Below are 27625 nucleotides of genomic sequence, written 5' to 3' on the forward strand. Positions count from 1 at the left end.
CTGTTTGGCCACTGACGACTGTATTACTACGAGCAGCCCGCTGTAACTTAGTGGTATGTACTGGTAGCTCGCGCCAGCTGCCTGACCGTCTAGGCCAAAAATTGCCAGCCCTCTTTGCTGGCACCAGCCACAGCAGATGACCCGCCTTCATTTCGCGCTGCCCCTGGAGATGGTAGTTCGCTCCGGCATGTGTGGCTGATACCTTACCAGTACAAGTGTAGCACCAGCAGGCAGGCAGTAGTTTTTGTCCTCTACGTTCTGCCCCTCCCCCGCCAAACCCAGCCACGAGCCACAAAAGCTTTGGGATATTTACACAGCTTCATTTCTGTGTTTTTCTTTGTTGTGCAGTTTGTATAGCTCGGTTATAAAATTCTATCATAATGTCCGCCTCGAAGAAAATCTTTTCCCTCGAGGGAAAGGGTCTGAAGCTCACCACCGCCGAGGATGTCGAGCCACACATTGCAGCCCTCCGCGCCAACGACGTCGAAGAGGTGCACCTGCTAGGCAACAGCTTGGGTATTGAGGCCTGCAAGGTCCTTGGTGAAGTCCTCGCGACCAAGAAGAATCTCAAGGTAAGAAATCAAACAACCTCCGGGCGGGTTGCTGCATGAATCTAACAATGCAGGTCGCCAACCTTGCCGACATCTTCACCGCTCGCCTCCTCTCCGAAATCCCCGACGCCCTCTCGCACCTTCTCACCTCGATCCTGAACCTGCCGAACCTCCACACAATCAACGTCAACGACAACGCCTTTGGCCTCAACACGCAAGCCCCTCTCGTCGCCTTCCTCGCCGCCCACGTGCCGCTGCAGCACCTCTACCTCAACAACAATGGCCTCGGCCCGCACGCCGGTATCCTGATTGCTGATGCGCTCTCGGAGCTGCACGCCAAGAAGGAGGCGGCCCGCAAGGAGGGAAAGACGGTGTCCGACCTCGAGACCGTCATCTGCGGCCGCAACCGTCTGGAGAATGGCAGCATGACGGCCTGGGCGAAGACGTACAGCCTGCACAACAAGATCAAGGTGATCAAGATGGTGCAAAACGGCATCCGCCAGGAGGGCATCAGCCACCTCATCAGCGAGGGCCTCAAGCACACCATCGACCTGCAGGTCCTCGACCTCCAAGACAACACATTTACGCTCCGGGGCTCCAAGGCGCTGGCCTCCATCGCCCCAAGCTGGGCGTCGCTGCGTGAGCTCGCTGTCGGCGACTGCCTGCTCGGCGGCAAGGGCAGCGTAGTAGTTGCCGGCGCGCTTGCCAAGGGCAAGAACACCAAGCTTGAGACGCTGCGTCTGCAGTTCAACGACATGACGCCCCCGGGTGTCAAGGGCTTCGCCGACGCCGCCAAGAACCTGCCGGCCCTGAAGCGCATCGAGCTCAACGGCAACAAGTTTGAGGAAGAGGACGAAAGCATCGCGGCGCTGCAAGAGTTGCTTGACGAGCGCAAGGAGGCTCTTGCCGGCGACGTGGTCGTCGAGGACGAGTGGGGTGTGGATGAGCTCGACGAGCTTGAGGGTATCGACAGCGACGAGGAGGAAGAAGAGGACGAGGACGATGATGAAGACAACGTGACGCCCGAGGAGCGTGCTGAGAAGCTCATCAAGGAGGCCGAGGAAGCACAGGAGGAGCCTACGGTGCAGCTCGAGGACAAGAACGTGGACGAGCTTGCCAAGAAGCTGGAGAAGACGGGCATTTAATGCATTTAGGGGCATTTTCTTTTCGGGCTTTACATAGATGATACACTAGCGCTTGAAAATTCAATCATGATTATGACGTGGATTTATGACGATATTCACCAGCTTGAAATCATAGCATAGTATGGAGTGTGAGGGGTGTATTGAGACGTACCTCTATCTGCAAGGTAAAGTAGACCTCTAAAGGCAGAAGCAAATTAGCCTCGTAACTAAAATCACGCGTAAAGAATTGGCAACAGGAAAGAGATGAAGCAAGACAATAGCAAATAAGAAATGGAAGGGTGTCTGTCTCCTTAAGTTGCCAGATCAATCTTGTCCTTCACAAACGAGAAACAACAAAAACCAAAGTCCAACAATGCCCCCTTTCCTTGCCCCGATTACCATCCTCCACTGCAAAAACAAGTGCCTCTATCTGGGTATCTGCGGCTATCGTATCTTGTCGTTGCGAGGCCGCGCCGTCCGGCCATTATACAGTCGTTGAAACAAAAGAAAAGTAAAACGATCAAAAGCTGCGTTACATTATGACGTCCATGGTGTCGGCACCGCGGAACTGCTCAAAGGCACCGTATTGCGATGCCATCTCCATCTGCTGCTGCTCGCGGACAAAGTCGGGGCCGAGATAGATGGGGTCCGTGGCCTTGTTGTAAGTGGCAGAGGAACCAAAGTGGCAGTAAGCGTTGGCAGTCCGCTTGTCGGCATTGCGCTCGTTTTCGCGGCGCATGAGCTCCTCGTAGCCAGAAGCCATGTAGGGCTCACTCTCTGCAGGCTGGGTCCAGCGCCCGTTGGCAATCTGCTCCATGGGTGCCTGTTCCATGGTGTTGTTCATCTGCTGTTCGCGCTCGTAGCGAACACGGGCGAGGTGTTCCTCCTGCTCGAGGGATGTGCTGCTCCACGCGAGCGCGGGTATATTTTGGGCTCCGTTCGGAGGGCAGATGCTCCAGAGTTCCAGGAGTCGAAGCTTCTGGTCATCATCGGCCGTCTTGAAGAGTTGAAGCTGGGAGGGTGTCAGAAGAGAGGGTTCGACGCCGTAGCTTCGAAGAATAGCCTCCGCTTGGGAGACGTCATTTTCGAGGGGCGCCGAGGAGGGTCGCTGGAAAGCTTGCTGGGGTTGCGTCTCGGCATCTTGGCTGCGAGGCTTGGAGATGTGGTACGAGTGCGTGTAGTGCTGTGAGGCCGAGTAGACGGCCTGTGCAGGAGCAGGGGCAGACTGTAGCATCTGCTGTTGTTGCTGCTGTTGAGCTTGCTCGCGAGCCATGGCGGCCTGAAGCTCGGGGTCGAACGTAAGGTTACGCGAAAATAGGGCGAGCAGTTCGTCCGGGACTTGCATGTTGCTCTGCACATGAGCCTGGGCAGGCATCATGGTCTATACTAGGGGTTAGCCGCTGATCGTTGCAGAGGACTCAGTGGCAAAGCTACCTCCATGACAATATTTCGATTGAAGAAAAAAAGAAGAATCAAACGGTCCGGAGGATCCAAGTCGCCGGGTCTCGATCACAAGTGGCACAAAGTGAATAGGGTTCTGCTTCAGCCACGGGCGGGGAGGGCTGTATGTGGTGACAAACGAGGTCGCCGGGGCAAGAGTCTACGAGAAGCAAGAGCGATGCGACAAAAAGAACAAGTCAGAATGCAAAGACAGATCGTTTGCGGATTTGGTCAGAAGATGGAGGAGACGAGAAAGAAGCAGCGAGACGCGGCGTCTTTGTATCACGAGCGGCGTGCGTTGGGCAGCAAGCGTGGTCACAAGCGGATTGGCGGGGCTCAGGAGGGGACCGGTGAGGCAGCAATGCACGCTGCAGACTCGGCCAGTCTGCTTAGGAAAAAAAGTGAAGACGAGTTGAACAGGCCAAGATTCAAAGGCGAGAATAGATTCGGAACGTTTTTCTGGTTTTTCTTTGCATATGTAGCTATTGTCGGAGGGAAATGAAAGGATGTGGCGAAAAGATGACACGGATGACATAGGTCCTGAGAAGTCGGTGACGATATTTGTTGGGGGTGCCTAAGATTAGGTGCTGCAGCCCCCTACAGCAAGGAACAGGGAACCACCAGGCACCAGCAGCGGCGGACTCTGGCATCGGCACCCACTGGGAGCCAGCGGACGTCGGGCGGCGGCGGCATGTGCGGCGCGGCGGAACCGGAATGGCGGAACTACGCCGCTGCCAACCACGTACACCGCAAAGTGTCACAAGTAAACAAAACACACATACAAAATCGCATTGCTTGGAACAGAGCAGATTTATTATCATCTCGTGCTTGAGTCGCCTGTCATCACCGATTTAAAGTGCTGCCAGTGTAAAACGTTACAAATATAGCAGGTATAATAGAATAGTGGCAGGCATAATAGAAGGCATATATAAGTGCTAGTGCAATGTAACACCTCCCTGCGACAAATACATTTCACATGCAAAACTAAATTAATTCCATGTGAAACATAATTTGGGATATCTTCTCTGCCATTACAGCAAGCAAGTAGTCTGATTCCCAATCCATACCACACGCCTAGGGCACTCCCTTCTAACATCACGCTCGACCGACACTCACTCACAAGCGCGTAGCAAAGACGCTGCTGGCTAGTAATTTCTATAAAATAAATGTATTCAGGGAAATAATGGAAGTACTAGAAATAGAAAGTATAATGGAAATGAAAAAGAGGATAGAAATGATAAGTATATATATAATAAGGTGAAACAGAAATAAATAAGAAAAAAGAGTGAGATTAATCAGAGGAATATAAACATGAAAGAAGTGACAAGTCACTGCTTCTACCTAGGCAGCGCTTTTTATCCATCAACCACTTGCCTCCCCAATCTCTCTAATAACAGCCTCTGTAACCTGCTTCGTTGTCGCCGTACCACCAAGATCGCACGTCGTAATGCCACTCTCACAAACCTTTTCTATCGCCTTCATCAATTTCTCCGACGCCTCTTGCTCGCCAAGCCAGGCCAGCATCTCCACCGCTGTCCAAAACGTCGCCACCGGGTTGGCAATGCCTTTGCCCGTGATGTCAAACGCGGAGCCATGGATGGGCTCAAACATGGAGGGATTCTGACGAGTAGGATCCAAGTTGCTCGTCGGCGCAATGCCGATGGACCCCGCCAATGCCGCGGCCAGATCGGACAGAATATCAGCGTGCTAGTCAGGTCAGCTTTGATTTCTCAGTCGGTAGGGCTGAAGAGTGCACTTACAAGATTGGTGGCAACGATTGTATCCAACGACTTTGGCTTCTCCACCATTCGCACAGTCATGGCGTCCACCAGCATCTTATCCACTGTCACATCGGGATACTCCTGGCCTACCTCCGTCGCCACTTCATCCCACAGCACCATCCCGTTTCTCTGCGCATTGCTCTTTGACACGACGGTCAGCAACTTCCTCGGGCGCTTCTGCGCAACTTCAAAGGCGAACCGCATGATGCGCGTTATACCGTGACGTGTGAATATTGACACTTCGGTCGCCGTCTCCCAAGCTTGACCGACATGAGACCGTCCGCCTTGCCCAGCGTACTCGCCTTCGCTGTTCTCGCGGACGATAACCCAGTCCAAGTCACCTGGTCCGCACCGGCGCAGAGGAGACTGGGTGCCAGGCAAGATGCGGGTCGGCCGCACGTTGGCGTACTGTTGCAGAGGCTGGCAGATTGCCAGACGCAGTCCCCATAGCGAAATATGGTCCGGAACGTCTGCGGGGAATTAGTCGGATTTTTCTTTTTCTTTACAGAGAAGGGCGGATAGGTGTGGCCTACCAGGAGCCCCGACTGCGCCAAACAAGATGGCATCATGCTTTCGTAGCTGGTCCAGCGCATCGTCCGGCATGTACTGGCCCGTCTTTTTATAGCGCTCCGAGCTCCAATCGTAGTTTTCAAACTCAATCCCAAACGTGCCTAGAGTCCGCGATAATACCCGGAGTACGGAAATGCCGGCGTCTACGACCTCCGCTCCGATGCCATCTGCGGGGATCGCAGCAATGCTGTATGTCTTTGCTCCAGAAAGAGGAACGGCAGCCATGATGGATATTGATGAGAACCTCGAGCAGCCCCTCAAGACGATGATGCCAACTATGCGATGGATATTGTGTGGAACAAGCGACTCGGTTTCTCATGTGTTGTGAGAGGTGGAATTAACGACCGCGCCGGTGGTAAACTGACGTGGGGTATGGGTCGCCGGGATCTGGCACCGATGGAGCCATCTCCGTCCCGGTGCAAGGTTGTCCATGGTTCACAATACTGCGGAATTACAGGACTAATTAGCACACATTCATTGGGGAATCTCATCTATACGCGTAATTCTCCAGTACGAAATGTGACTAAGAGCACCAGACCACAGCGATCGAGCTGGCTGATAGGTCACTTATGCGACCATTGCTCGCCTAACTGAGCCAAGCATTCCATTATTTCCAGCAATAATTGGCCAGGGATCATCGCATGATTCGTTTTACTCGTATCGCAGTCTGATTGGCTGTTACTGTTGTGCACCCTGCGTTCAGTGGCATTCATATACCGATGCCGCCGCTGTGACTCATGAACTTCTCTTGCGGCAGCGCTGATAAGGCTGCCGGTTTCAATGTGCGGCCCAGAGGGTCAGGGCATGGGCCCTTTTTTTTAAATGTTATACACTGGTTTCTAATTATTTGGGGACTTCTGTTATATGAATTATACAAATAACCCATCTAACACTCGGCATTTGCGCATGAAACGGCAAGATGGGATTCCCTGACCTCGGCGAAGTAGCTGGGCTTAAAGGTAATTTGAGCTGAGCCTCGACGTTTCTGCAAAATTGGACGACTGAGCTGACAATGACTTAGCTCTCAACGACTGGGTGACTACCAGATCCTACGTTGAATCGTACGTTTTGCGTTTCGCGCCTTGCCAACCTTCGGAGTCTTGGCCAAAGGAGCTGGGCAGAAATTTGCTTACTATTTTCGCCGTCCAATACGCTAATGTGCATAGCAGCTATTCCCCCTCTCAAGCCGATGCTACCTGTTTCGAGGCTATCGACTCTGCCCCCGACGCCGCGCAGTACCCCCACGCCGCCCGATGGTACAAGCACATTGCCACCTACGAGGCTGAGTTTTCCGGTCTCGCAGGCGATGCCTCCAAGTCCTACAAAAGTTACGGGCCTGAAATGGTTGGTGGCGTAGCTTCTCAGCCAGCCGGCGACGGTGATGAGGACGTCGATTTGTTTGGCAGCGACGAAGAAGTAGACCCCGAAGCTGAGCGCATTCGTGAGCAGCGTCTGGCCGACTACAAGGCGCGCAAGGCAACCAAGCCACAGACTGTTGCCAAGTCTGTAGTCATTCTTGATGTCAAGCCTTGGGGTATGTCGCTTCTAGAAGCTCTTCTTTGCTGCCGTGCTGACAATAGCCAGATGATGAGACCGACATGGCGGCGCTTGAGGCTGCTGTTCGGGGCATCGAACGAGACGGCTTGGTCTGGGGTACCTCGAAGCTGATTGCTGTGGGCTATGGTATTAAAAAATTACAGCTCAACGTGGTCGTCCAGGATGACAAGGTGTCGACTCAGGACCTCCAGGATGAGATTGAGGGCTTCGAGGAGTATGTCCAGTCTTCCGATATCGTAAGTTCCATTGCTAATCGCACGGCCACATGGATCAATCTGACACTATATCAAGGTTGCTTTCCAGAAGCTTTAGGGAGGTGTCAGCCTTTTCCAAGCCCTTCGTCAGCTGCAAGAATCGGTCAAAGGGTAGCGTCCGCATAAGTACCAGGAAGACAGACAAATTACAGACGAACAGAATCACGTGGTAGGCTGAAAGGAGACTTATTGGTTTATGAGGGTAGTGAAGCTTTCTATTCAATTCTGAGAAATACTTCAGCGTCACCGTGACTTGCGTGGATTTGCCCGATTCTGGGCGGCTGGCGGCGCCACGAGCAAACGCCACAATCCCACGTCGATTATTCATGTTTGAGCCGTCCTATTGCAATATTCCACGACTATTTGCACTTGAAGAGTCTTTAATAGATGTGCTCGGGCGTTTGATTGAGCTGGGAAGAGCCGCATTCTAGCGCGACGCCTCGCTCTCCGATGCCATTCGTCACGGGGTTGACCTTTTGAAAAAACTAATTCTAGGCGAAAATGGAAATATGGATTTCTCCGTCTTCACGCTTATAAATTACGCCAGAACCCGGAATCTCTTCTTATATGTAGAGTGTATTGCAGGTACAACCGGCGCTTCTACTGGTAAGTGGCCCTCATTCAATATTAGGGTAGAACTCTATTACTTCTATGGATGCACCGAGTTTGTCGGGGAAAATGTCCCCAGCAGGCAACAATTAAGATTTTGGAGCCGTGGAAAGTTTTGGGTCGCGATTGTTGTTTTTGGTAAAGCTGGCTGCTCTATTGGTTCGGGCACTTCCCTGAATGACGCCGCACCTTCCTGTCCAAACAAGGCTGAGACACGCCCATCTTCGAGGATTGAAAACACGAAAATTGCATCCCTACGTGGTTCGACATCTGAGTGCACTAAGGTATAACCTTAAGTCTATTTCACAATATTTGGCCTCCGTCAGCCGCAGCCAATATGCCCGAGTGAGGCTCCAACATTCCATCCATACCAGCCCCTCGGCAGCGTACAAATACTGCTGTCAGGCTCCCCCGCGTGTCCACTTTCACCTTTCATCCATCATTCAAAATGATATTCTCTACTTCCACCGCCATCATTGCCATCTTGGTTGGACTGGCTGCTGCTGCGCCGGTTGACGATCACTCTCCGACTTCCGGTCCGAAGACGAATTCGGGAGAGGTAAGTTTCCCCCACGCGGCAACAAGTCGCATGCACAGCAAGACGAAGAATCTGCATATATGTATTCTTCCAGGTCTTGGACGCCCCATATAGACAGAAAATGGTGCTAATCATATGTTGTAGCCTTGCCCCGTCTGGTTCAGAGAGCCATGCTGCAGTGAGCTTAAGGGCACACGCTATGAAGGCTGCCCCTGCGCCGAGGTTTGCTCCTTTGGCGCAAGATAAGGTTAACAGTCTTGCAATTTTTAAGTTATCATTCAGATAGCCAAATAAATATGATATTGCTTTGTCCCCTTCACATCCTTCGCGGCAGCTTTGACTTATAAGATTCAACGCGACGTGCCTAGAACTACGGACTCAGCGGCTGAGCCACTGTAAATATAGTGGCTTAATAACAACCAATGTATACTTTGACACAAACATCAAAGTACGAATGATTAGGAAGTTGTACAATATGTGCACCTCAATAGAACCCATTTGATTGTCGGCTCCTTATAGGGGTCATCGGTACTAAACGACTGTATAGTTGAGCCCAGATCGAGACTAGCATTGAGGATGGTCGTCAACCACGTTACTTAGGTACGCCGTCCTGGCAACGGCGCGTCCTCATCCAACCATCAACAACTTCGTGACCCTGCCGTCCAGCCACAGTACAATCGGCAATTCGCCTCAGTCGCCAAGAAGCCCGCTCGTTCTTCGTTCGCCAGCTCAGAAGAGTCGTCTCTCGTGGAATCCAGCCGACGCCAGCGCGCATATATCACCAGGCGGATGCCGCTACCTAATGTCCCCCCGGACCTCAACATGCCTCCCAAGCAGTCTCGCCACCGGAGCGTTTAGACAACATCGACCCAGTAACGTCAGTCATGGGCACAGTCTGTCAAAAATACCCTGCCAGCACCCGCGTCTGGGACTATGACAAACTCTTGCGCTTGTCTCTTACTCCCATGGTCTGCGCCAAGAAGCTGCAGGCGAGCGTTGATGACCTCAAGATGCACTTCTACGCTGCGAATTGGACAGTCAACGTCCGCGCTCTTGACCTTGCGACCGGCAAATAGTCCAACGGGCAGTCCTTTTTTCGTCCAAGCACGATCGAAGAGGTGGAGCGTATGCTGATGGCCAGCAAGCCTTGGCTTGACGCCCGCGATCCCGCCGCCGACTTTCCTACCACCGTCAAAGATCAAGCTTGTGTTGAAACGCGCTTCGACAATGCTACCGGGCTATGGGCCTATGTTGCCCGCTATCTCGAGTGTTCCCAGATTCCGGACGCGGGGATCCTGGGCTCATATACACGCTGGCTGAATCTCCCGTAAGTTTACTATACTTTGCCCTGAGTTACAGATCTTCCAGCTAACACATCTATGACTCAGCAATACGGATCCTGCTCTCGAATATTTTTGGCAAAAAAAAGGCATTTTCCTGGCAGACTGTCCCAATCATGACCCGAAACTTGCGGCCCAGCTCTGAAATAGACTTGGCAAACGGTGTCGGATCACAGCCCGACACTTCGGAGCCTCATACCATGGCTGTTGTCGCCAATATGGCACGGTTGCTCACAAATCAAGTTTCCATGGCTGAAATCACAGCTCTGATGTATCTTGCAGAGCATGTTGTTGTTGATTCGAATTATAATCACCACAAGATTATTCCAGTAAGTGGCAGTCACCCACCATCTCATATCTTAGCCTGTTAATTTGATCTCTAGATCACCATCTTCAGCATGTCCGACAGAAAGGTTCGGGTTGTTCAAGGCTACTTTAACCTGGACAAGCGCATGCTGAACATCAATGTGTCGCGCATCTTGGATTTTTCTACTTTTTTTATATCGGCTGAGAGGCGCCCTGACTTTTTCCAGCTGCTTGGATGGTTCACCAGCGAGCCTGTGGGAGAGACAACTTAGATACCATGTATTGTGTAGAGTTTTTTTCTTTTTCTCAGGAGTCATTGGTTCTGAACTACTTCATCTTGCTATTATATTCGCTCTCTCGCTTTCGGTTTTTTGACTGGGTAATAAATAGCTCTTGAGTATATTCGGCACGTCAATCAACTTCGCTGCTTGGCTTTGTTGCAGGGGTGTGGCTGGTGCTGCACAGCCACATCTATTAGCCACATTTCAGCTCTAGGTAGACGGCAGCTCGTAAGCTCCTGTTCAAGAAACTGCCATGGGCAGGCAGCTCACGCTGCGCAATCGATGTCGTGCAGCGTTAGGCACAAGTTCAAAGCAAAATGAGAAGCAAATTTCACGATTGATTAAAGAAGAAACAATACACTTTCTTCACCCGTAGAATTTGACTTTCCTACCAACTTTCCGCTAAACAACTTGCTGGCAGTCATTTACACGCTGCCACCCTAGAGCCGCTACAGCCTGCCACCAATCGTCCCCACGTCGCCTCAGGCAGAAGCTCCCTCGTAAGCTTTCCTTGTCAACCTACAGCCAAGCTACCTCATCCGCATCCGCCATTCGACCCTCTGCATCAACACCGCACCCGCTCATCTAACCCACGCTTCCTCAATCAACGCAAAAATGGTGAGCGCCCGCAGTTCCGCCCCAAGGCGATCGGAAATCTCCCCTTTTGCCCGCCGCGAATATAGAGCTAACTGCTGTTTGCCTTTCCGCAGACCTCGATAGGAACCGGGTACGATCTGCTCAACTCCATCTTCTCGCCCGATGGCCGCAACTTCCAGGTCGAATACGCCGTCAAGGCGGTAGAGAATGGCGGCACATCCATCGGCATCCGCTGCGACGAGGGTGTCGTCCTGGCCGTTGAAAAGGTGGTTGCGTCGAAGCTGGCCAAGGCTGGCGCCAACAAGCGCATCGGTACCGTTGATAGTCATATTGGAGTCGTACGTTGTCCCCTCACCGCTACCCAAGTCTTTCTTGCTTCTCTTTTCTTCTATTTTCCTGTTAACACAGCCATAGGTCTACTCTGGCATGATCCCAGATGGCCGCCACTTCATCGACCGAGCGCGCGACGAGTCGCAATCCTGGCGCCAAAACTTCAAGGCGCCCATCCCCACAGCCGACCTGGCCTCGCGCATGGGCAGCTACCTGCAAGCATACACCATGTACGGCTCCGTGCGCCCCTTTGGCATCACGGGCATCATCGGCGGCGTCGACACGTCCGAGGACACGCCCGTCGACGGCGAGGTCGGGTCGGGCCCCGCGTGCGGCGCCGGCGGCAAGGCCGCGGGCAAGAAGCATGGCGGGCCCTTTCTCTACATGGTCGAGCCCAGCGGCCAGTACTGGGGCTACTACGGCGCCGCCACGGGCAAGGGCCGCCAGGCCGCCAAGGCGGAGCTCGAGAAGCTCGACCTGCAGAGCGGCGGGATGACGCTGCAGCAGGCCGTCAAGGAGGCCGCGCGCATCATCTACGTCGCGCAAAAGGACAACAAGGACAAGGACTTTGAGCTGGAGATGACCTGGATCAGCACCGCCGACGGCCCGACCAAGGGCCGCCACGTCGAGGTGCCCAAGGAGCTGCGCGACGAGGCCGAGAGATTAGCAAAGGCCGAGGACGAGTCGGATGATGAAGAAGAGGAGAGCGATAAGAAGGACGATGACAAGATGGAAGAATAAAGAGGCAGACAACAAAATAGCAGCCGCGAGCTGGCAAAAACCCATGTAATATCATAAATAATGGCAGGGTCCATAGAATAACTGTTACGACTGAACTTTTGTGCTTGTACGCAAAGTGATTTCCAAATGAGGTCTATTCCGGTACCATGCTCTTTTTATCATATGTACAGTTTACTTTTGCTAGCAAAATTACTTTTCCTCCGCCTCCTTCTTGTCGCGGGCCTGCGCGGCGTGGTTCTGGCACCAGTTGTTCCAGTCGGCGAAGAAGGACGTCTGCAGGCGGACCTCGCCCAGCACCCACCGGCTCTGCGTGTTGGCGTAGACGGCCGCAATCTGCTTGATGCACTCGCGGTCGCCGGCGAGCATGGAGCCCGCGACGATGAGGCTCGCCGCGCTGGCGGCCTTGCTGTACGCGTGCGCATTGTCCTGGCCCGCGGCCTCGTGGATCTCGACGAGCAGCGGGAGCAAGTCTTCCTCCTCGTCCTCGTCCTCGTCATCGCCGGCCGCTTTGCTGCTGCGGGCCTTTTTCAGCACCTTTTGGTAGTTGAGGATGATTTCGCACGCGCGGCTGGCCAGCGGCTTGGTGCTGGTGGTGCGCACGAGGTTGAGGAGCGGCGCGAGCAGGGCGTAGGCGAGCGGGTTGAGGCGCTGGCCCTCGGCCTTGACGTAAATGTCGACGAGGTCGAGGATGCGGTGCTTGAACTGGACGACGGACTGCCTGGCGTCCTTCTTGTCCTTTTTGGAGTCGGGCTTGGCCTTGACGCGCTGCTTGAAGACCTCGGCGAGCTTCTCGTCGAGCTGCATCATCTCCGAGTCGGACATGTCGCCGTCCGAGTCGGAGGATGGGGCGTCAATGTCCTTGTCGAGACGGTGGCTCTTGAGGATGCTGGCGCAGAGCTCGTCGAGGTCAATGGGGCCTTCTTGATCCTCGCCATCCTTGTCATCTTCCTCATCTTCGTCGTCATCCTCGTCATTCCCGTCATCATCACTGTCCTCACTGTCATCGTCGCTAGCATCTTCCTTGTCGCCAAGATTGACAAACTCGACGTCAGAGCCAAGCTCGACATCAGATGCATCGTCCAAATCGATGACATTTTCATCGTCGCTGCCTTCTGAAGCGTCTGCGTCGATGAGCATGGCATCATCTTCAGTGTTAAACAGCTCCTGTTGGCCCTTGCTACTCTCATTGGACGCCAGGGGGTCGGTGAGTAGCTGAAGACCGCCGGCGGTAATGTGGCTGCTAAAGGCCTCAAAAACTTGTTGCGAAACCTGACGCATCAGAGATGAGGGGCGCACAACCATAGCAAGCAGAATCTCGACAAGTAGCTCCGAGTCACCTTCCGTCTTGTCACCTTTTCTTAGCTTGTCGTCGTACTGCGCAAGATCTTTGAGCGACTCCATGGCATCGGGATCTTCGTTGTATAGTTGGAATATAGAGATGGCATGGAGAGTGGCCAAGGCTTCGTTGACGTTCTTGGCCGCCTCAGTCTTGGATTTGCGCTTCAACAGACTGCGCATGCGTTTGAGAGCATCGTCAACCGCCGTCTTAATGTCGTCGTCCATGTCAACCGAACTAGGGTCAATGGCCGCGATGGCATTGCACAGCCCGGAAAAGTCATCTGCGCGGCGTGTAAGTTTGGACAGCGACGACTCGAGTCTTGACCGGCACAGTTCACGAATCTGGTCTGTGAGCAGCTCAGAAGGAATGTCCTCAGGTTGCGAGTACGCCAGTCGCGACAGTTCTTGCAGGTATAAACCAAATGAGTCCTTGCCGCTGTTTTTCTCTGAACCAGCTGAGGCAGATGCATTAAGAACCTTGGACAGATACTCGACGTATGCTCTCAGGTTCGCCTTGGCTTGGGCCTCTTCTTGGCTTGCCAGGGACGGGATTGGTAGTTGCAGAACTTCGAGAATCTTCTTTTCGCTGATGGCGCTGGAATTTTGCAGCAGACGGTCGATGGTCTTGGAAGACGTGCGCTGGTCAAAGGTGTAGACGCCGTTACCTGTAAGCAGATTGCGAAGAACAGTGGTGAGGCTTTTAGGGTGTGCTGCCACGGTGTTCTCGATAGCCTTCAGGGCCTTGACGGCGGCTCTGTGTAGATATCGGTCCTCTTTGGCGGCTTGGTTCATCATACAGCTTAATAAATTCTTGGAAAAGAGCTTGGCGACCTTGGACTTTTGATCCACCAGTTCCTCGAGCATCTTTTGGAATACCATGAAACCTTTGAACTTTTGACCGTCTGTGGCGTTTTTGGAAAAGAAACCATCTGGTTGCTGTTAATGGCGTATTCATCGAGAGAAAGAGTCAGACTTACCATCTACGACTCGTTGCCAAAATTGATCAAGCTCGTCGGCTTTGACGCCCTCGCCTGCATAGTATGCCAGGATGATATCCCAGACAAAGTGCAGTTGGGCCGTCCAATTCGCTTGCTTCGGGGCATTTCCCTTCTTTTCATTGGCATCCTTGCTCGATTCGTTGAAGTTCTCTCTGAGCACCGCGGCGAGATCGCCTAGGGTCTTGCTTGCAAGCGGGTGTCGCCAGGGCTTGACCTTGATGTCGGGGTACCTGCTCATGGCGGTGATCCAGAAAGCAACACCATCCGCAGTCTTGGCCATGTTCGCATCTGCAATCTGCTGCAGCGTCGTCGCGGCGGACTTCTGGTCCATCTGCTGCAGGGCTTGTACAATGACCCAGCCGCACTGGGAGCGCAGCCAGACCTTTTTTTGCGCAATCTTGAGCAGCAGATCCAGCACCATGTTCCATCGTGTCGGCTCGCTAAAGATGACGCGGGAGCTCACAAAGCACTCGAGGCCGAAGAGCTGGCCCAGGTAGTGGTCTCGTTCCTCCTGGCCGGGGATGTTGCCGACCGGCTGCGTCTTGTCCATCAGGATGCGGACAGCCTTCTGGAAGGTGAGCCCAGGATAGTGCGCCGCAGCCAGAGCCTGCTCCCCAAACAGCTGGGTGACCAGCTCCGTTATGACGAGACTGAAGCCAAGTCGGGCAGCATTGCGACCGCTGGCAAGTCCACGGAACAGGCGACGCTCAAGATGGCGTTCGAGTACGGACTCGGGAACCTTTTCTTTGCCGACAAGGCTAGATATAATACAGTCGGCCGCGGAGATTCTCTGGTTTTCATCCTCGCTAGCCAAAAGATCGTACAGTGTAGCTTCTCGTCGTCGTTCTTCGCCAACCGGGTGCTCGACAAACGGTCGCTTTTCGAAGATGGCGGTTGTCGATTTGGAGGTTGCATTGGTATCGTTCTTGGCCTTTTTATGACCATTAACGGCAGCGCCGCCGTTCTCCTTGGCTACGCGCTTTCTTTTGCCTGCCATAGCTTGTGATTCGATTTCAAATGGCAAGATTCGGACAGTTATGACCTATTCGTTCAGCCTACTACCACTTGCATCTACGATAAGAGGTCCCAAGAAATTATATTCTGCCGCTGTCTTCCGCCTGCCCAATTAGGTGCATCCCACTCTTCGTCGAAATGTATATCTGGATCACGTGAGACCGTGACATCGCCGGTTGCCGGGCGGGGCAGGAGGACGCGACTCGCATTGTTTACTTTAGTAGCGCGACTTGCGATGCTGTTTACTTGCCGGAATCGATTTTTTCGGCAACGCTTCCAGAGCCGTCATTCGCAAAGGGAGAAGTATTGGACGGCAGGCCAAGAAAAAAAGGGCAAATGAAGCCATAATTGATCTCGAGGGGTGTCAATGGCTCTCCCTCGACGGACTGGGAGGCTATTGTTCCAATTTTTCTGCTTGCCCAGCCCTGGTAGTCAATTGCTAGTCTCGAAGCTTACCTTGCCGCCCTGGTGGGGCAATTGGATCATAGAGGCGTTGAGTAGAAAAAGGGCAATGGTTTCAGGGCGCAGGATGGAGACTTTGGAGCTGGCTGAAAACGGACATGCGGTGTATCGAAAAAGATGTGTGGCCCGGTGACAACGGCGGAAACGCCTCCATTCGGCGTGCGGCAGAGTTGATTGGGCAGATGCGCGAGTGATGTGCTCTGTCATGTGCATGTTCTGCGACGGGCTAGACGTCCGGCCTTGGTGATGGAGGCCATTTATCCGGAGGGGTCGGCGCCCAAGTAAACAATACCAGAGTGGGCAGGGGGGCTTGGTGGGAGAGCCTCGCAAGCAAGGCTCGCGAGCTCCTCGTTGGAGGACAATGGGCGGGCTAAACTTGGGTACGTGGAGAAGAGGCTTTTTGCTCTGCCCCCACGGCTTCGCCTCTTTTTTTTCCTCTTCGCCAACCCTGGTCGGACGGAGGGGACTGGTCGGGGGCTCCAGAACAAGACTAGATCGAGAGAATTATGCTCTCTTTGGGGAAGCTGGCGGGACGAAAAAGGGCCGCGTGGTGTCGTTTCGGTGATAGGGAACCCAGCAGAGCTGCGACGCAATCATCCGAGCACCTTGCTTGGCGCCGCAATCAGCGGTGGCTTTTTGCTTTGCTTTTCCTTTTTCGCGCATTGCGCACGACGATCTATACGCTACAGCTGACGAGATGGAATTTGCAGGGCCGTGTGGCTATATCCATGACGTTTTTTTCATAACTAAATAGGCGTTGTGGACAGCAAAGAGGTAATTACTACTAATTAGGCAGTCTGACAAGCTTGGCCTTGGCTGGCATGTTGGATCGTAATTTAGGCCAGTGAATCGACGATGAAAGGTGTATGGGAAACGTCGATGACGCATGGCGACCGGGGTAGAGTTGGTTCTTGCGAGTTTACGAGTCGGGTTCCTCTCTGCGCATGTTGGGACATCGAGATGTGCAAAGAACACGGGCATGGATGGGCGGTTGCTGGATGTCAACAACACCGGACAAGTGTGAAACTCGTTATGCAAGCCCGGCATGGGCTTCGGCAGCAAAGTGGGATTTCCGGATCATCTGAGAAGAGGAGAAAAAGGAAACAGGCTTGCCGTTTGTGTACGGGGAAACGCCGACCGGGCTGAGTCTGGCGACGGGAAGCGTCCGCCGCGGACACAAGAAGTCTACATGCGTCCATGCATGTACCACTTGATGCATCAATTCGATGCAGAGGTCTTACCTATTCGGATATCAACAAGAAGATGGTTTTTGAGTACGCCACATGCGGCTGCGACATTTGCCTTGTTTTGGTTATCTTCTTTAACCTTTATTTTCTTTTTCGTGTATGCATCCTGATGTTTAGTTCTAGGAGCCGGCGTCGCATCGCATGTGCCGTGAAACACTGGACGTCTGCAGCAGATGATGCATTGACGACCACGACGCGGAGAAAAAAAAAAGGTTAAGTACAATATGCTTTTTTTTTTGTTCTTTGTGTGCATTGTGCTTGTACTCCGTAACCGGCGCAAACATGGATGACGATACTAGTATTTCTTACACCACCGTAGCAAGGAGCTCGGGTAGTCAGTAAAGTACCAGTAGTCATGAGGCGCCGGGCTCGAACATGGGCAGAAACCAATCGCAAGCGGCGGAGCAGGGGATGGGTAGCCCTGCGCCATGCGGGATCGCATCCATGTTGTGTAGGCGGACAAGGGTGCATCGTCTAGGAAACTGGAGCTGTCCCTTTGCTTTTTTTGCGTTTTTTTCTGGTGCTGTTTTGGATGTGGGAGCACAAAGCGAGATGCCGAGGCTGACGTGTGTTATAAATCAGCTTTGTACGATGTCAGGCGGTTTGACAAGTGAAAGGGCAATACAGGATGCCGTGTCATCTGAGCTGTAGGCCGACGGACAAGCACGTTGTGACACCGAGCAACGCCTGTCGCAAGCCCGTCAGATTGACCGGGACAGACCCCGCCCTAGTCTGGCACAAACCCGTGTTACCAGAAAAGGGTCTTGACAATATAACTTATTTTCTTTCACGGGTCCCCTTGTCAGGATGGAGACTAGGCAAACGGCACGACGTCGTCCCTTTTTATTTCTTGCCTGGCTGCACAGGATGGGGCCGTGTGATGCAAGGGAGAGGCGCGGACAAGTGGTGCTCTAAGATGTCCTGCAGTAATTATACAGGTCGTGTGAATTGTCGAAGAAAACTAGCCCCGGAGCCGACCATACGAGGGAGGGACTTTCGAACCAAGGGCAGCGCGGGGAGTAATTTCGAGAAATCTGCCCTGGAAGTGTCTCGGTCTCAGCTTATCGGCCAGAGAGAGCAAGACTGCCCCAGATTGGCGTGTACCGGCAAGAAAGGGTTTCAATGGTTGTCGGTTGATGCGGCGCGCCCGCTTGGACCTGTCGTGACAAGTTTTGATGCCGACCAGGCAGGGGACCAACATTGCAGCGTCGCAGTGTACGGTCAGGGTTCCTGCGACGACGACAACAACACCACTGGCGCGCCAAACTAAAACAAAGCCCCAAGCATCGCAGGCATCGCAGGCAAAAAGAAGCAGGCAGAGTTGCCAGTCAACCAATGCAAGCTGGGTCGACAGTCCACTGTAATAAATGCCACCAGCATAGCGCCGCATTAGCGCAATGTGGTGATGACAGGCCCAAGGGGCCTTGAGACCACGAGCTACAGGTGATCGGCGTAGCGAATTAGCGTCTGAGCTCTGGGTGTTTGGGGGAGAGAGGTCGATCGCGTAGCACGAACGTTTCGAGCAGAGCCTCCTCCAAGTGTGTACTGTACCAGTAAGGAGCGCTCATAGATGGCGAGGACCTTTGGGAGTGGTGATGAATACACATTTCTGACGACCGGTGTAGCTTGGGAATCGAAGAGAATGGCGCCATCATCTCGATTCCAGAACACAACCCGCGGCCCGTCATGAGCTATTATTTTCTGCTCGTGGCCGCGACTTCCTGTGCGGGTGACGGGCTGGCTGGAATCTGCTGTAATGAGCGTGTTAGACCGCGACTCGGGTGCTGGGCAGGGCGGACTGCGAGCTGGTGTGAGGGCGCGCCGCCAGCCCGCAATAGGTAATTGGCTCTGGCGCACGTCGCCTGAGATGAGCGCCTCATGTAAACTAACTAGTGCAAGTGTTTCCGCAGCGTGCTGTCTCTTATCGCTAGGCGTTCTTGGTTTGGATGCTGTGAGCGAGACAGGATTGTTGGTGGTTCGCGGGTCTTTTTGGTGGGCGTCCGGTTTAGGAAATGCTGATCGTGCAGATGTGCTTGGGGTTCCACGCGGGCACCATGAACCGGCGATGGCTGATATCACACTGGGCGATAGATATAGTTGCTATAAAAAAAGTAATTCTTTTTCTCGTAGATTTTTAGTCGGTTCAATTGTCAATCTGACGAATCCTATGTATTTTCTTCTCGTACAATGGGTGACTGAACTGAAGGTGCCGTAGGTGTACGATCTACCCAACCATGTCCGCAGGCATGCCATATAATTGCGATGACATCCAGACACGAGTCATCGTACTAGAAGCAATCACGCAACTCGAACAGTTTAACAAATCATCCCCGGAATCAGGAATGTTTTGTTTTTATTTTTAGAGCACAAATGGCGTACTTGGGCCGGCTGGGTCCCTACCATTTCCTAGGCGTCCAGCACTACCCTGCAAGCGAACGGTGGGTGGTAATAAGGCCTCGATTGACGGTGTGATAGGCGACTGGTATGCTCTGTGGAAATTTCCGGCGACTGTAATGTGAGAAGCTTGCCATGCGTCGGCAGCATTTACTACCGGTGGAGATGTTGAAAGAGAATTACAGTATACGGATTATCTGGGCGGTCTTATTCGGCGGCTTGTCCAGCGAACATGGGGTAAATGGTGCAGAAGCACCTCGTGTGGCATGGGTCAAGGAGGTAAGCACGAACCTGGAACAGAGCAAGCAACAGGTGTGTAGGTTACTCATGCAGAGACTTGTGCATCGAGATGGGCGTTTGAGAAAGACTGGGGTTCACTGGCAGTACCAGCTGCGATCTCGAGGCAACTTACTAGCTGTCGCAGATCCTGTTACTTTCGCGGCAGAGAAGCGAAATAAGGTCGAGACAGAAACATTGGGACAGGAATCAAGTTCGTGGAGGGTTGACCTGTCGGTCGCGTGAAGCCGCCCTTGGGAAAGTTTGGGAGAGAGGTACGAGGTATTGCGATGCCGTCACGGCTCCATCGAGCGAGATTGCCCAGGCGGCAAGCCGAGACCTTGCTCACTTTGTTAGTTGTACGGCGGCGCGGGCGGGTAGATGGTGAGAGACAGAGCGCGCGCGCCCGGGAGGGGAAGAGAGACTCGGTGCGGCCGTCGGTCGGGCTTTGGTCTGGTCCACAGCGGCTGGGGCGTGGTTGAGGTTTGTGTGCGAGATTTGGAGACTCCAGCGAGGGAGGTAAAGTGAATGGCGGCGTGCACACGTTTGATTGAGAAGAAGAAGAATAAAAATGTGCGGTGAGCATGGCCGCGTGTGTGTGCTGGTTTACAATGCTGTACAGAAGAATAGCTGTGCAGCATGTAGCCAGGTGCCGGATAGGTACAGACAGTTGTGCAGTTGCCGTGGTACTGTCCATTCTAACAAGTTTAAAAAAAAGGCATCCGTACAGTCTGGACAGAGCTTGACGCTGTGCCACTTGGTCGTCTGGACAGCAGTGACAGGCCCTGGCAGCTGTCACTGCCGGTTTCTTGGCCAATGATTGCTGTATTGCTGGCTGGGTGACGAGATAAAACCTTGAGCCTGTCCCGGCAACAAGCAATGAGTCGGTGGTGACCCGGTGACTCGGTGGACGGTCATGGTTGTAAATGTCGTCTCCCAGTGGACAGCTGTGCCAAGTTGGTTAACTGCTAGGGGTTTTTAGGTATTGCCGTATTGGCCTTGTGCGCTGTATTTTAGGGCGCCTCGGATGATTTGGCGGCCACTTTCCGCGTCGCCGTGCTGTAACTATCAGTACGCTCTGTACTGCTAGGCACCTAGGTAGGTATATACCAATCATGCCCCTCCTTACCCTCCTCTCCCTGAAGCCGCCAGCTCATAATTGTCATCGCCAGGCCAGCCAACCAGCTCCCCTGCCGAGTCGCAGCTCTTTTCGTCTTTTTTTTCTTTCTCTCGTGCTGCGGTGCTGCTTGCTGCTGCTGCTTCGGCGCCACTGACTCCACCGAGCGCGACGGAGCAACCCAAACCCACATACCTAGCTTGGGAACAAGATGATGCATCTCCAGGGCAGCCAAGCGGCGCGCGCCTCCACCTGCACCACCTGCACCACCTGCATCACCCACACTCCGTCCACACGTCCACTCGCCTGCCCGTCGCCCGCATCATTGCCTCCAACCCCTGCCGGTGGAGAGTGCGAATCCAGCTGAAGACTGACCTTGACAGAAAAAGCTTGGTAGCGTTGCATGGTTGCGTGGATCTCGCGCGAGCAAGGTTCCAGGGCAAGGGAACGAGACTCTTTGACTCTGCTACTCGTCAGCCTGCTGATTGTCTGCTGCAAGACAGCAAGCCTCCAGCGCCTAGCCAGCCCACACCCAGGAGCTAACCTACCAGTAGTTACCTATCAGTACGCAGCTACGCCATATCAGCCTCTCTCGCTGTCTCTCTCTCTCTCTCTCTCTGCCTCTCTCGCTCTGCCCGCCGCCGCCGCCGCTCTCACGCCCGCCCCTCCTCTTGTACATGTTCGCTCGCAAGGCTGCGTCGCATCCGCCCACATCACCCCTAACAACGTCACAAACTCCATCCGTCTATCCTTGCCTGGCTTTCTTGTGCTTCGGGGCGCTTTACTGCGCTGCACTAGTTACTTTGCGCTGCACACTGCACTGCGCTGCACCACCATTCAAAAGCCGTTGCTCCCGCACCATCCTCTCGTCTTGCCCTCCTCACCCCCCCTCTCTTGTAAGAGAAGCCCGACCCGAGGCAATCGACGACAGCAGTAGGTAAGGCTTTGTTCATCACCACAATTGTCCTTTATTCCTTCATCCTTTCTTCTTTATTACTTGTGCACCGACCACGAGTAAAAAAGGACAAAGCCGTCGCTGCCACCTCGGATCTGTGCTGCTTGCTGCTGCTGCTGCTGCTACGGCGGATACAGCCCCCATCGCCGCCGACCGGGCCAAGAGTCAGTCAGAACGCAAAGCCATCCTCCGGCCTTGCACGCAGGAAATCCACTCGCCGAACCGGTTCCTGCTTTTTTCTCTTTACGCATCGTTCGCCGGCAGACAAAGAGAACCGACAAAGAAATTCCAACATCTATTTCATTGTTCCTCTATAGGCTTTCAAGCACGCACGCACGTCCGTCCGCAGCTGTTTCACGACCATCGCGATCTGACACTATCGGACCAAACACACGATTCAACGACAACCATTCTTGTTTCTCTACCAAATCCAGACAAAGACAAAACGACGATACAAGTAATGCAATTACGCACTCTCGCCAATGCTCGACTTTTAATTGCCCACGAATACATGTCCACAACGTCACCCACCATCCTGTCAACTCCCGCCTCCACGCTGTTGCCCCGTTGCTAGGCGAGTGGAGCTCTTTTTTTTCACGACCGTTTACTTCGACTTTTGTCCTCGACCTTCTTCTTCTTCTCCAACCACCACCAAGGTTGTTCAGTTCTCGCAGCTTTTGCGAGTTCTGACTACCACCGGCCCTTCCACCCCGTCACAATGGAGGCTTCTTCACCACTGGCGGCCCTGCACCGCCCAATGCCCGCCCCCAGCTGGGGGGCTAGGGACATCTTCCGCAGTCACCACTCCTTCACAGGGCCCGTTGCTTCGGCTGCCCTGAGCCTGCGTGAGCAGCTGCAAAGAGGCACCTCCGACTACTTCTCCAGCGAACCGCGTGGCTCCTCGCCTGCTGCCAGTCTGGCCGCCGACCTCTCCCAAAACTTTCGCCTCGACAGCGAGGCCAGGTAGGACAACGAGCCTCTCAGTATCACGGACCGACCTCGTTACTGACTTGTGTACAGCCCTCACTTCCCGACTCCTCGCCGTGCACTCTTTACTGCCAATGTCATGGGTGGCTTTGAAAACAGAGGTAAGTCTCCTACCCTCTTGCAATTGGGCTCTTGTACTGACTTCTCCAGACTATGTCACGACCCCTCCGCTGCCCTCGTCCTCTCCCGCCCCTTTGATCGAATACATGGAGCTCTCTCCGCTCCCACACAAGACGCCATTCTCATTGCAGTCGCAGTCTGCTTCTCCTACACCCAATTGCTCATCAGGTGACGAGGACATGATGCTCGACTCTCCGGCTCCCATTTCGCGCCCGTCGCTGGACTTTACCAAGCCACCGTCGTTTGCAGAGTACGTACTGTGTATTCTCGCCGCGCCAAGTGCTTGCTAACAATCAGTAGCCGTAGAATTGCTGCTCCACGCCGTCCATCTCTGAGCCGAATGAAGGGCTACACCTTTACAAGCGGCAGCACTAGGTCTGACGCCGACGGCCAGTTGGGGCAGCTCCCTCCGTTCCGCTTCGGTGGTGATCCTGCTACCCGCTCGACCTCCAACCTCTCTCTTGGAGAGTGCTTTCAGTCTGAGTCCCCCCCTCAGGAATCGAGATCCGTCTCGTCCAATAGCCCCTGTGCTCCCATTCCTCTTGGGCTGCGGACCCGGCCTCAATTCATCTCTTCCAACAGCAACAGCCCTCGCCTCGGCTCACCTCTCACAGGCCACGCCAGACGGCAGTCGAACCCGTTCTTGCGAACACGCAAACAGTTTCGCCGCTCTCTGAGCATGTTCGAGCACCCTGACGATGTTATGAATGCAAAGCCGCAGACTTCCGAACCCATGCCATCTTCGCTCAAGTGTGTCATGGACATTGAGGAAGCTCACGAAGCTGTTGTGCCTCACTTTCTCTCGGACGATCCCACTGACACCATTCCACGCATCACCAAGAGCACCATGCTGGACATTCTCGACGGCAAATTTAATGACAAGTTTGATCACAAAATGGTCATCGACTGCCGTTTCGAATATGAGTACGACGGTGGCCACATTGAGGGTGCCGTCAACCACAATGACAAGGAGCTTCTCACCTCCCAGCTGTTCAAGACTCCCATCGGCGGCAGATCTCTGCTCATCTTTCATTGTGAATACTCGGCCCACCGTGCTCCTCTGATGGCTAGACATGTTCGTGCTGAGGATCGTACCGTGAATGCTGAATTCTATCCTCGCTTGACGTATCCCGAAGTCTACATTCTGGATGGAGGCTACAGCGGTTTCTTCGCCACTTTCCGTGGCCGATGCTTTCCTCCCGAGTACGTGGAAATGTCTGATGAGAAACACCAGCGCACTTGTGAACGCGAGATGGGCAGACTCAAGGCCCGCAAGGGTGGTCTCAGCCGCGCTCAGACTTTTGCTTTTGGCCAGAGAGACCACTGCGTCAATGACTCTCCTACTGCGCCTAGCCGACCGACCTCGCGTCAATTTCCCATAATGGGCAGCTTTTCTCCTATTCCTGAGCGATCACACACCCGTCGCATGGCTTCCTACTAATGTTTGGGCCTGCCTGCTGTGCAGCCTTCTCATATCACTCACTCGCCAAAAAGTATCCTGCCTTTGCAAACTCGATGGCGTCGCACCTCGACTGTTGGTGTAACCGTCTATATACAACCCCGGCTCACGTTGTACATGAAACAACTAATATTTCACGCGGCTGTTCCAACACATATTACATTGGACGCAGCCGCCGTGAGCCGCGGAGAAGCTCACCTTGCTTCTGACAACTAATCATTGCCACGACGCACCAACACGTTTGCACTTTTGTCCCGCTGCTTTTCATTTGGCATGGCTATCTGGCATTTGCATTGCGACTGATTTGTGCAACACTTTGTGAAGAGTTTTCTGTCTTTTCCTTGTCGGCACTTTAGGGCGCGGCTGCTACACATATTGCTGACTGCGAGCAAGCACCACCTGTTGGTGCATCATCAACTCTTTGTAACACAATACGGACTGAGGCTTTCCACCACGGAGCTTCCACCATGGGATCGCAACGCGTCTCCCCCCTTCAACATGCTACCCGCACGACCTCGCGGTCATGAACAACATTCTTTCAAGAGCTGCGCCAAGGGTGCACTTGCTACGCAATGTATTTCTTACGCGCACCCGGCGACACGCAACTTGACATGCATTTGATTGTCTTTGTTTTTGCATTGTCTATACCCTTTTCTTTACGACGAAACTACTATTTTCCTTTTTGTCACTTTTATTTCGCTTCTTGGCGGCGCCTAGCACTGGATGTGCCGGTTATTCCCCCTATTGGACTTGATCCAATTTTTGTCAGGGTTTTTTTTTTTTTTTTGATAAAACAAACATGGTTCTATAGAGCTATTTCAGAGTGCTGCGCATTGTTGTTTTTTACTGCGGGCGCGCGTGGGAAGAAGAACCATCGCTGGAGTTTGCTGGATGTAGTATTGCTTTTCCTTTTTATCCCTCAAGGACGCATTTTTTTTTTAAAAGAACGTCTACTGTCGGATGCCAGAGAGTAATTCGTTTCTGTAGCACACATTGAGGAGAGAAGAGACAGATGAAGAAAAGAATATTTCACGTTGTCATGATTTTGCTCTTGGTGACTGCGATGCCTCGCTGCACCCCATGCGAAGCTAAAATAAATCGAAAGTAGTACTTTTTTCTCTGTCCGAGCCTCAAATCACACCAAACGCCCATGATGCTAGGTAAAGCAAATGCTCAATATTTGAAAATGAAAGAAGAAACCGAAAAAAGGCGCCACATCTATTGCAAGGTAAAATCCCATTCCTTAAACGCCTCCCGAAACGCCTCTGCATCCTTGGTCTCCTCCTCCTCGGTCTGCTGGCAGTCCTGCCAGACGACGCGCCGCTCCAGCCCGAGCAGCTTGGCCAGCGCGCGGCGCGCAAACTGCAGGTCGAAGCGCGCGTCCCTGTCGAGGGGCATGACGAGCGTCTTGCTGTGGATGGCGTCGTCGCCGTCGCTGTCGCACCACAGCCAGACGCGAAAGTAGTCCCCGCCGCCGGACGCGGCCTCATCCTCGGCGAGCGACGCAGACTCCCTGGTGGCAAAGGCCGGGTACTTGTGGTTGTCGGCCTCGACGCGGAAGGCGGCCTCGGCGAGGCCTCTGGCGATGAGGTCGGCGGGCAGCGCGACGAGCTGCCAGATGAGGTGGACGTTGCGGTCGCGGCTGATTTCCCAGGTGACGGCGCCGAGCTTGCGCTGGGACTTTGCGGCGACCATGGACTGGAGGGAGGCGCGGAAGCGCGTCATCTCGCGGTGCGCCTTGGAGGCCTCGCTGGAGGGGTCGGCGGCGGCGCCGAGCGCGGCGAGGGTCGGCGTGTGCGGGAGCGGGATGATGATGAAGTGGCTGGGGAAGGCGATGCCGTGCTCGGCGAACGTGGTGGGCGTGGGGAGAGGGCCCTTGGCGGTGGTGATGTAGGCGTCGTCGCCGATGCTGCAGACCATGTGCGTGGCGATGCTGGGGTTGGACAGGCAGAAGAAGCACTGGTCCGGCCCGGGCGGCGGCTGCTGCTGGCGGTGACGCTTCTGGCGTCGTCCGCCGTGCGCGCCGTCGTTGTGGTGGTGGTTGCCGTACCGGCTGTACGACCCGCCTTCGTCGTTGTCGTTGTCGCGCGGGCGCTTCTTGTCGCGGGGCTGCAGGAGTGGTGAGGCCGTCGCGCCAGGCGGCACCGCATTGTCGGAGCGGTTGAGGCTAAAGGCGTAAATGGCCTTTTGCTTGGCCTCGTTGCCGTACGGCGCCATGGAGATGAAGCGGGTTATCGGAATGACGTCGGACTTTGGATCGGCGAGGGCCTGGACAAAAGGCTCGCGCTCGTAGAAGAACGGCCCGGGGGAGGCGGAGATGTGGTACCGGGGCTTGAGCGCGGCGCAGAGGTCCGCGATGCCCTGGCTCGCGGGCACCTGGCTCCTGTGCGCCGCGTCGAGGGCGACCTTGGAGCCGTGCCAGACGCCCGCCGGCCACGAGGCCGTGAGCAGGATGTCGGCGCTGTTGGCGCCCTTGAGGCTCTTGGCGTCGTCGCCGGTGTAGTAGGGCAGGTGCTGCTCCTTGGACGCGCCGCCGACGAGGTTGGGGTCCAGCACGCCGCCGAGGCTGACGATGCGCAGGCCCTCGGAGGTCTTGGTCACACTGCGCTTGCCGAGAAAGTGCAGGTTGGGGCAAATCTCCGACTCGTCGGCCTGGACCTTGGCGGCGATGCGCTCGGGCAGCGGGTGCGTGCCGACGGTGAAGTAGGTCGGCAGCGGGAGGGCGTAGGCGCCGTCGAGGAGGGCATCGATGACGGAGTCGTCGGTCTCGGGCGTGAAGACGTCGCCAGTGAGGAGGGCGAGCGCAAAGGAGTTTTTCGCGTGCAGGCTGGCGAGCTTCTTGAAAGCGGGCTCGAGGTTGCCATTGAGGCTGCCCAGCACGATTCTAGAAAAGGAGGATTAGTATGCAGGTTTGCAGCTTTGTTGAGGAGAAAAAAAAAGAAATAAACAAGAAAAAAGCTAAACCAACGCTACTCACATCTTCGGCGCCGCCATTGTCAATCCGTGCGTGCGGTTGTGCGACTGTTGTGCAAAAGAGAAGTTGAAGCTTGCTGCGATAGTCGATGCGCGTGGGCCGCCATTGGCTGTGACCCTGCAGTGGCCGCCCCACACCTGGCCTTATCAATTCTGCCGATTATCATCCAGCCAAATTTTTTGGCAACTTTTTGGCGGGGACCGTTCTTTGTAGGTAGCTTCGATTGGACTTTTTTTTTTCTTCTCGACAGTCGTTGTAAACCGCC

At 54.2% G+C, this 27625-nt stretch overlaps 11 protein-coding genes across 11 annotated transcripts; 7 read left to right on the forward strand and 4 right to left on the reverse strand.

Annotated features, from left to right (window-relative positions):
* Window positions 1-380: 380 nt before the first annotated feature.
* LMH87_007245 (uncharacterized protein) lies at window positions 381-1696 on the forward strand (the record flags this gene model as incomplete). The annotated part of the gene is made up of 2 exons (XM_056192303.1): window positions 381-572; window positions 626-1696. The coding sequence occupies 2 exons, from the start codon at window positions 381-383 to the stop codon at window positions 1694-1696; spliced, it is 1263 nt and encodes a 420-aa protein (XP_056060536.1).
* A 95-nt stretch (window positions 1697-1791) lies between these two features.
* LMH87_007246 (uncharacterized protein) lies at window positions 1792-3115 on the reverse strand (the record flags this gene model as incomplete). The annotated part of the gene is made up of 3 exons (XM_056192304.1): window positions 1792-1873; window positions 2212-3056; window positions 3110-3115. The coding sequence occupies 3 exons, from the start codon at window positions 3113-3115 to the stop codon at window positions 1792-1794; spliced, it is 933 nt and encodes a 310-aa protein (XP_056060537.1).
* A 1362-nt stretch (window positions 3116-4477) lies between these two features.
* On the reverse strand, window positions 4478-5691 carry LMH87_007247 (uncharacterized protein; the record flags this gene model as incomplete). The annotated part of the gene is made up of 3 exons (XM_056192305.1): window positions 4478-4822; window positions 4876-5366; window positions 5430-5691. 3 exons carry the CDS (start codon window positions 5689-5691, stop codon window positions 4478-4480), a joined length of 1098 nt encoding a protein of 365 aa, XP_056060538.1.
* A 694-nt stretch (window positions 5692-6385) lies between these two features.
* On the forward strand, window positions 6386-7335 carry LMH87_007248 (uncharacterized protein; the record flags this gene model as incomplete). Its single annotated transcript, XM_056192306.1, has 5 exons — window positions 6386-6425; window positions 6488-6527; window positions 6636-7000; window positions 7051-7259; window positions 7315-7335. The coding sequence occupies 5 exons, from the start codon at window positions 6386-6388 to the stop codon at window positions 7333-7335; spliced, it is 675 nt and encodes a 224-aa protein (XP_056060539.1).
* Window positions 7336-8334: 999 nt separating this feature from the next.
* Window positions 8335-9500, forward strand: LMH87_007249 (uncharacterized protein; the record flags this gene model as incomplete). The annotated part of the gene is made up of 3 exons (XM_056192307.1): window positions 8335-8445; window positions 8569-8602; window positions 9262-9500. 3 exons carry the CDS (start codon window positions 8335-8337, stop codon window positions 9498-9500), a joined length of 384 nt encoding a protein of 127 aa, XP_056060540.1.
* A 51-nt stretch (window positions 9501-9551) lies between these two features.
* LMH87_007250 (uncharacterized protein) lies at window positions 9552-9909 on the forward strand (the record flags this gene model as incomplete). The annotated part of the gene is made up of 2 exons (XM_056192308.1): window positions 9552-9751; window positions 9813-9909. 2 exons carry the CDS (start codon window positions 9552-9554, stop codon window positions 9907-9909), a joined length of 297 nt encoding a protein of 98 aa, XP_056060541.1.
* Window positions 9910-9964: 55 nt separating this feature from the next.
* On the forward strand, window positions 9965-10342 carry LMH87_007251 (uncharacterized protein; the record flags this gene model as incomplete). The annotated part of the gene is made up of 2 exons (XM_056192310.1): window positions 9965-10093; window positions 10148-10342. The coding sequence occupies 2 exons, from the start codon at window positions 9965-9967 to the stop codon at window positions 10340-10342; spliced, it is 324 nt and encodes a 107-aa protein (XP_056060542.1).
* A 624-nt stretch (window positions 10343-10966) lies between these two features.
* Window positions 10967-12019, forward strand: LMH87_007252 (uncharacterized protein; the record flags this gene model as incomplete). The annotated part of the gene is made up of 3 exons (XM_056192311.1): window positions 10967-10969; window positions 11062-11286; window positions 11363-12019. The coding sequence occupies 3 exons, from the start codon at window positions 10967-10969 to the stop codon at window positions 12017-12019; spliced, it is 885 nt and encodes a 294-aa protein (XP_056060543.1).
* Window positions 12020-12208: 189 nt separating this feature from the next.
* On the reverse strand, window positions 12209-15352 carry LMH87_007253 (uncharacterized protein; the record flags this gene model as incomplete). Its single annotated transcript, XM_056192312.1, has 2 exons — window positions 12209-14286; window positions 14335-15352. 2 exons carry the CDS (start codon window positions 15350-15352, stop codon window positions 12209-12211), a joined length of 3096 nt encoding a protein of 1031 aa, XP_056060544.1.
* A 7186-nt stretch (window positions 15353-22538) lies between these two features.
* Window positions 22539-24368, forward strand: LMH87_007254 (uncharacterized protein; the record flags this gene model as incomplete). The annotated part of the gene is made up of 4 exons (XM_056192313.1): window positions 22539-22783; window positions 22841-22908; window positions 22958-23177; window positions 23228-24368. The coding sequence occupies 4 exons, from the start codon at window positions 22539-22541 to the stop codon at window positions 24366-24368; spliced, it is 1674 nt and encodes a 557-aa protein (XP_056060545.1).
* A 1236-nt stretch (window positions 24369-25604) lies between these two features.
* LMH87_007255 (uncharacterized protein) lies at window positions 25605-27380 on the reverse strand (the record flags this gene model as incomplete). The annotated part of the gene is made up of 2 exons (XM_056192314.1): window positions 25605-27270; window positions 27364-27380. The coding sequence occupies 2 exons, from the start codon at window positions 27378-27380 to the stop codon at window positions 25605-25607; spliced, it is 1683 nt and encodes a 560-aa protein (XP_056060546.1).
* Between the last annotated feature and the right edge of the window lie 245 nt (window positions 27381-27625).

This window comes from Akanthomyces muscarius, chromosome 1 (genome assembly GCF_028009165.1).
Source record: "Akanthomyces muscarius strain Ve6 chromosome 1, whole genome shotgun sequence".
In the NCBI taxonomy this organism is placed as follows: domain Eukaryota; kingdom Fungi; phylum Ascomycota; class Sordariomycetes; order Hypocreales; family Cordycipitaceae; genus Akanthomyces; species Akanthomyces muscarius.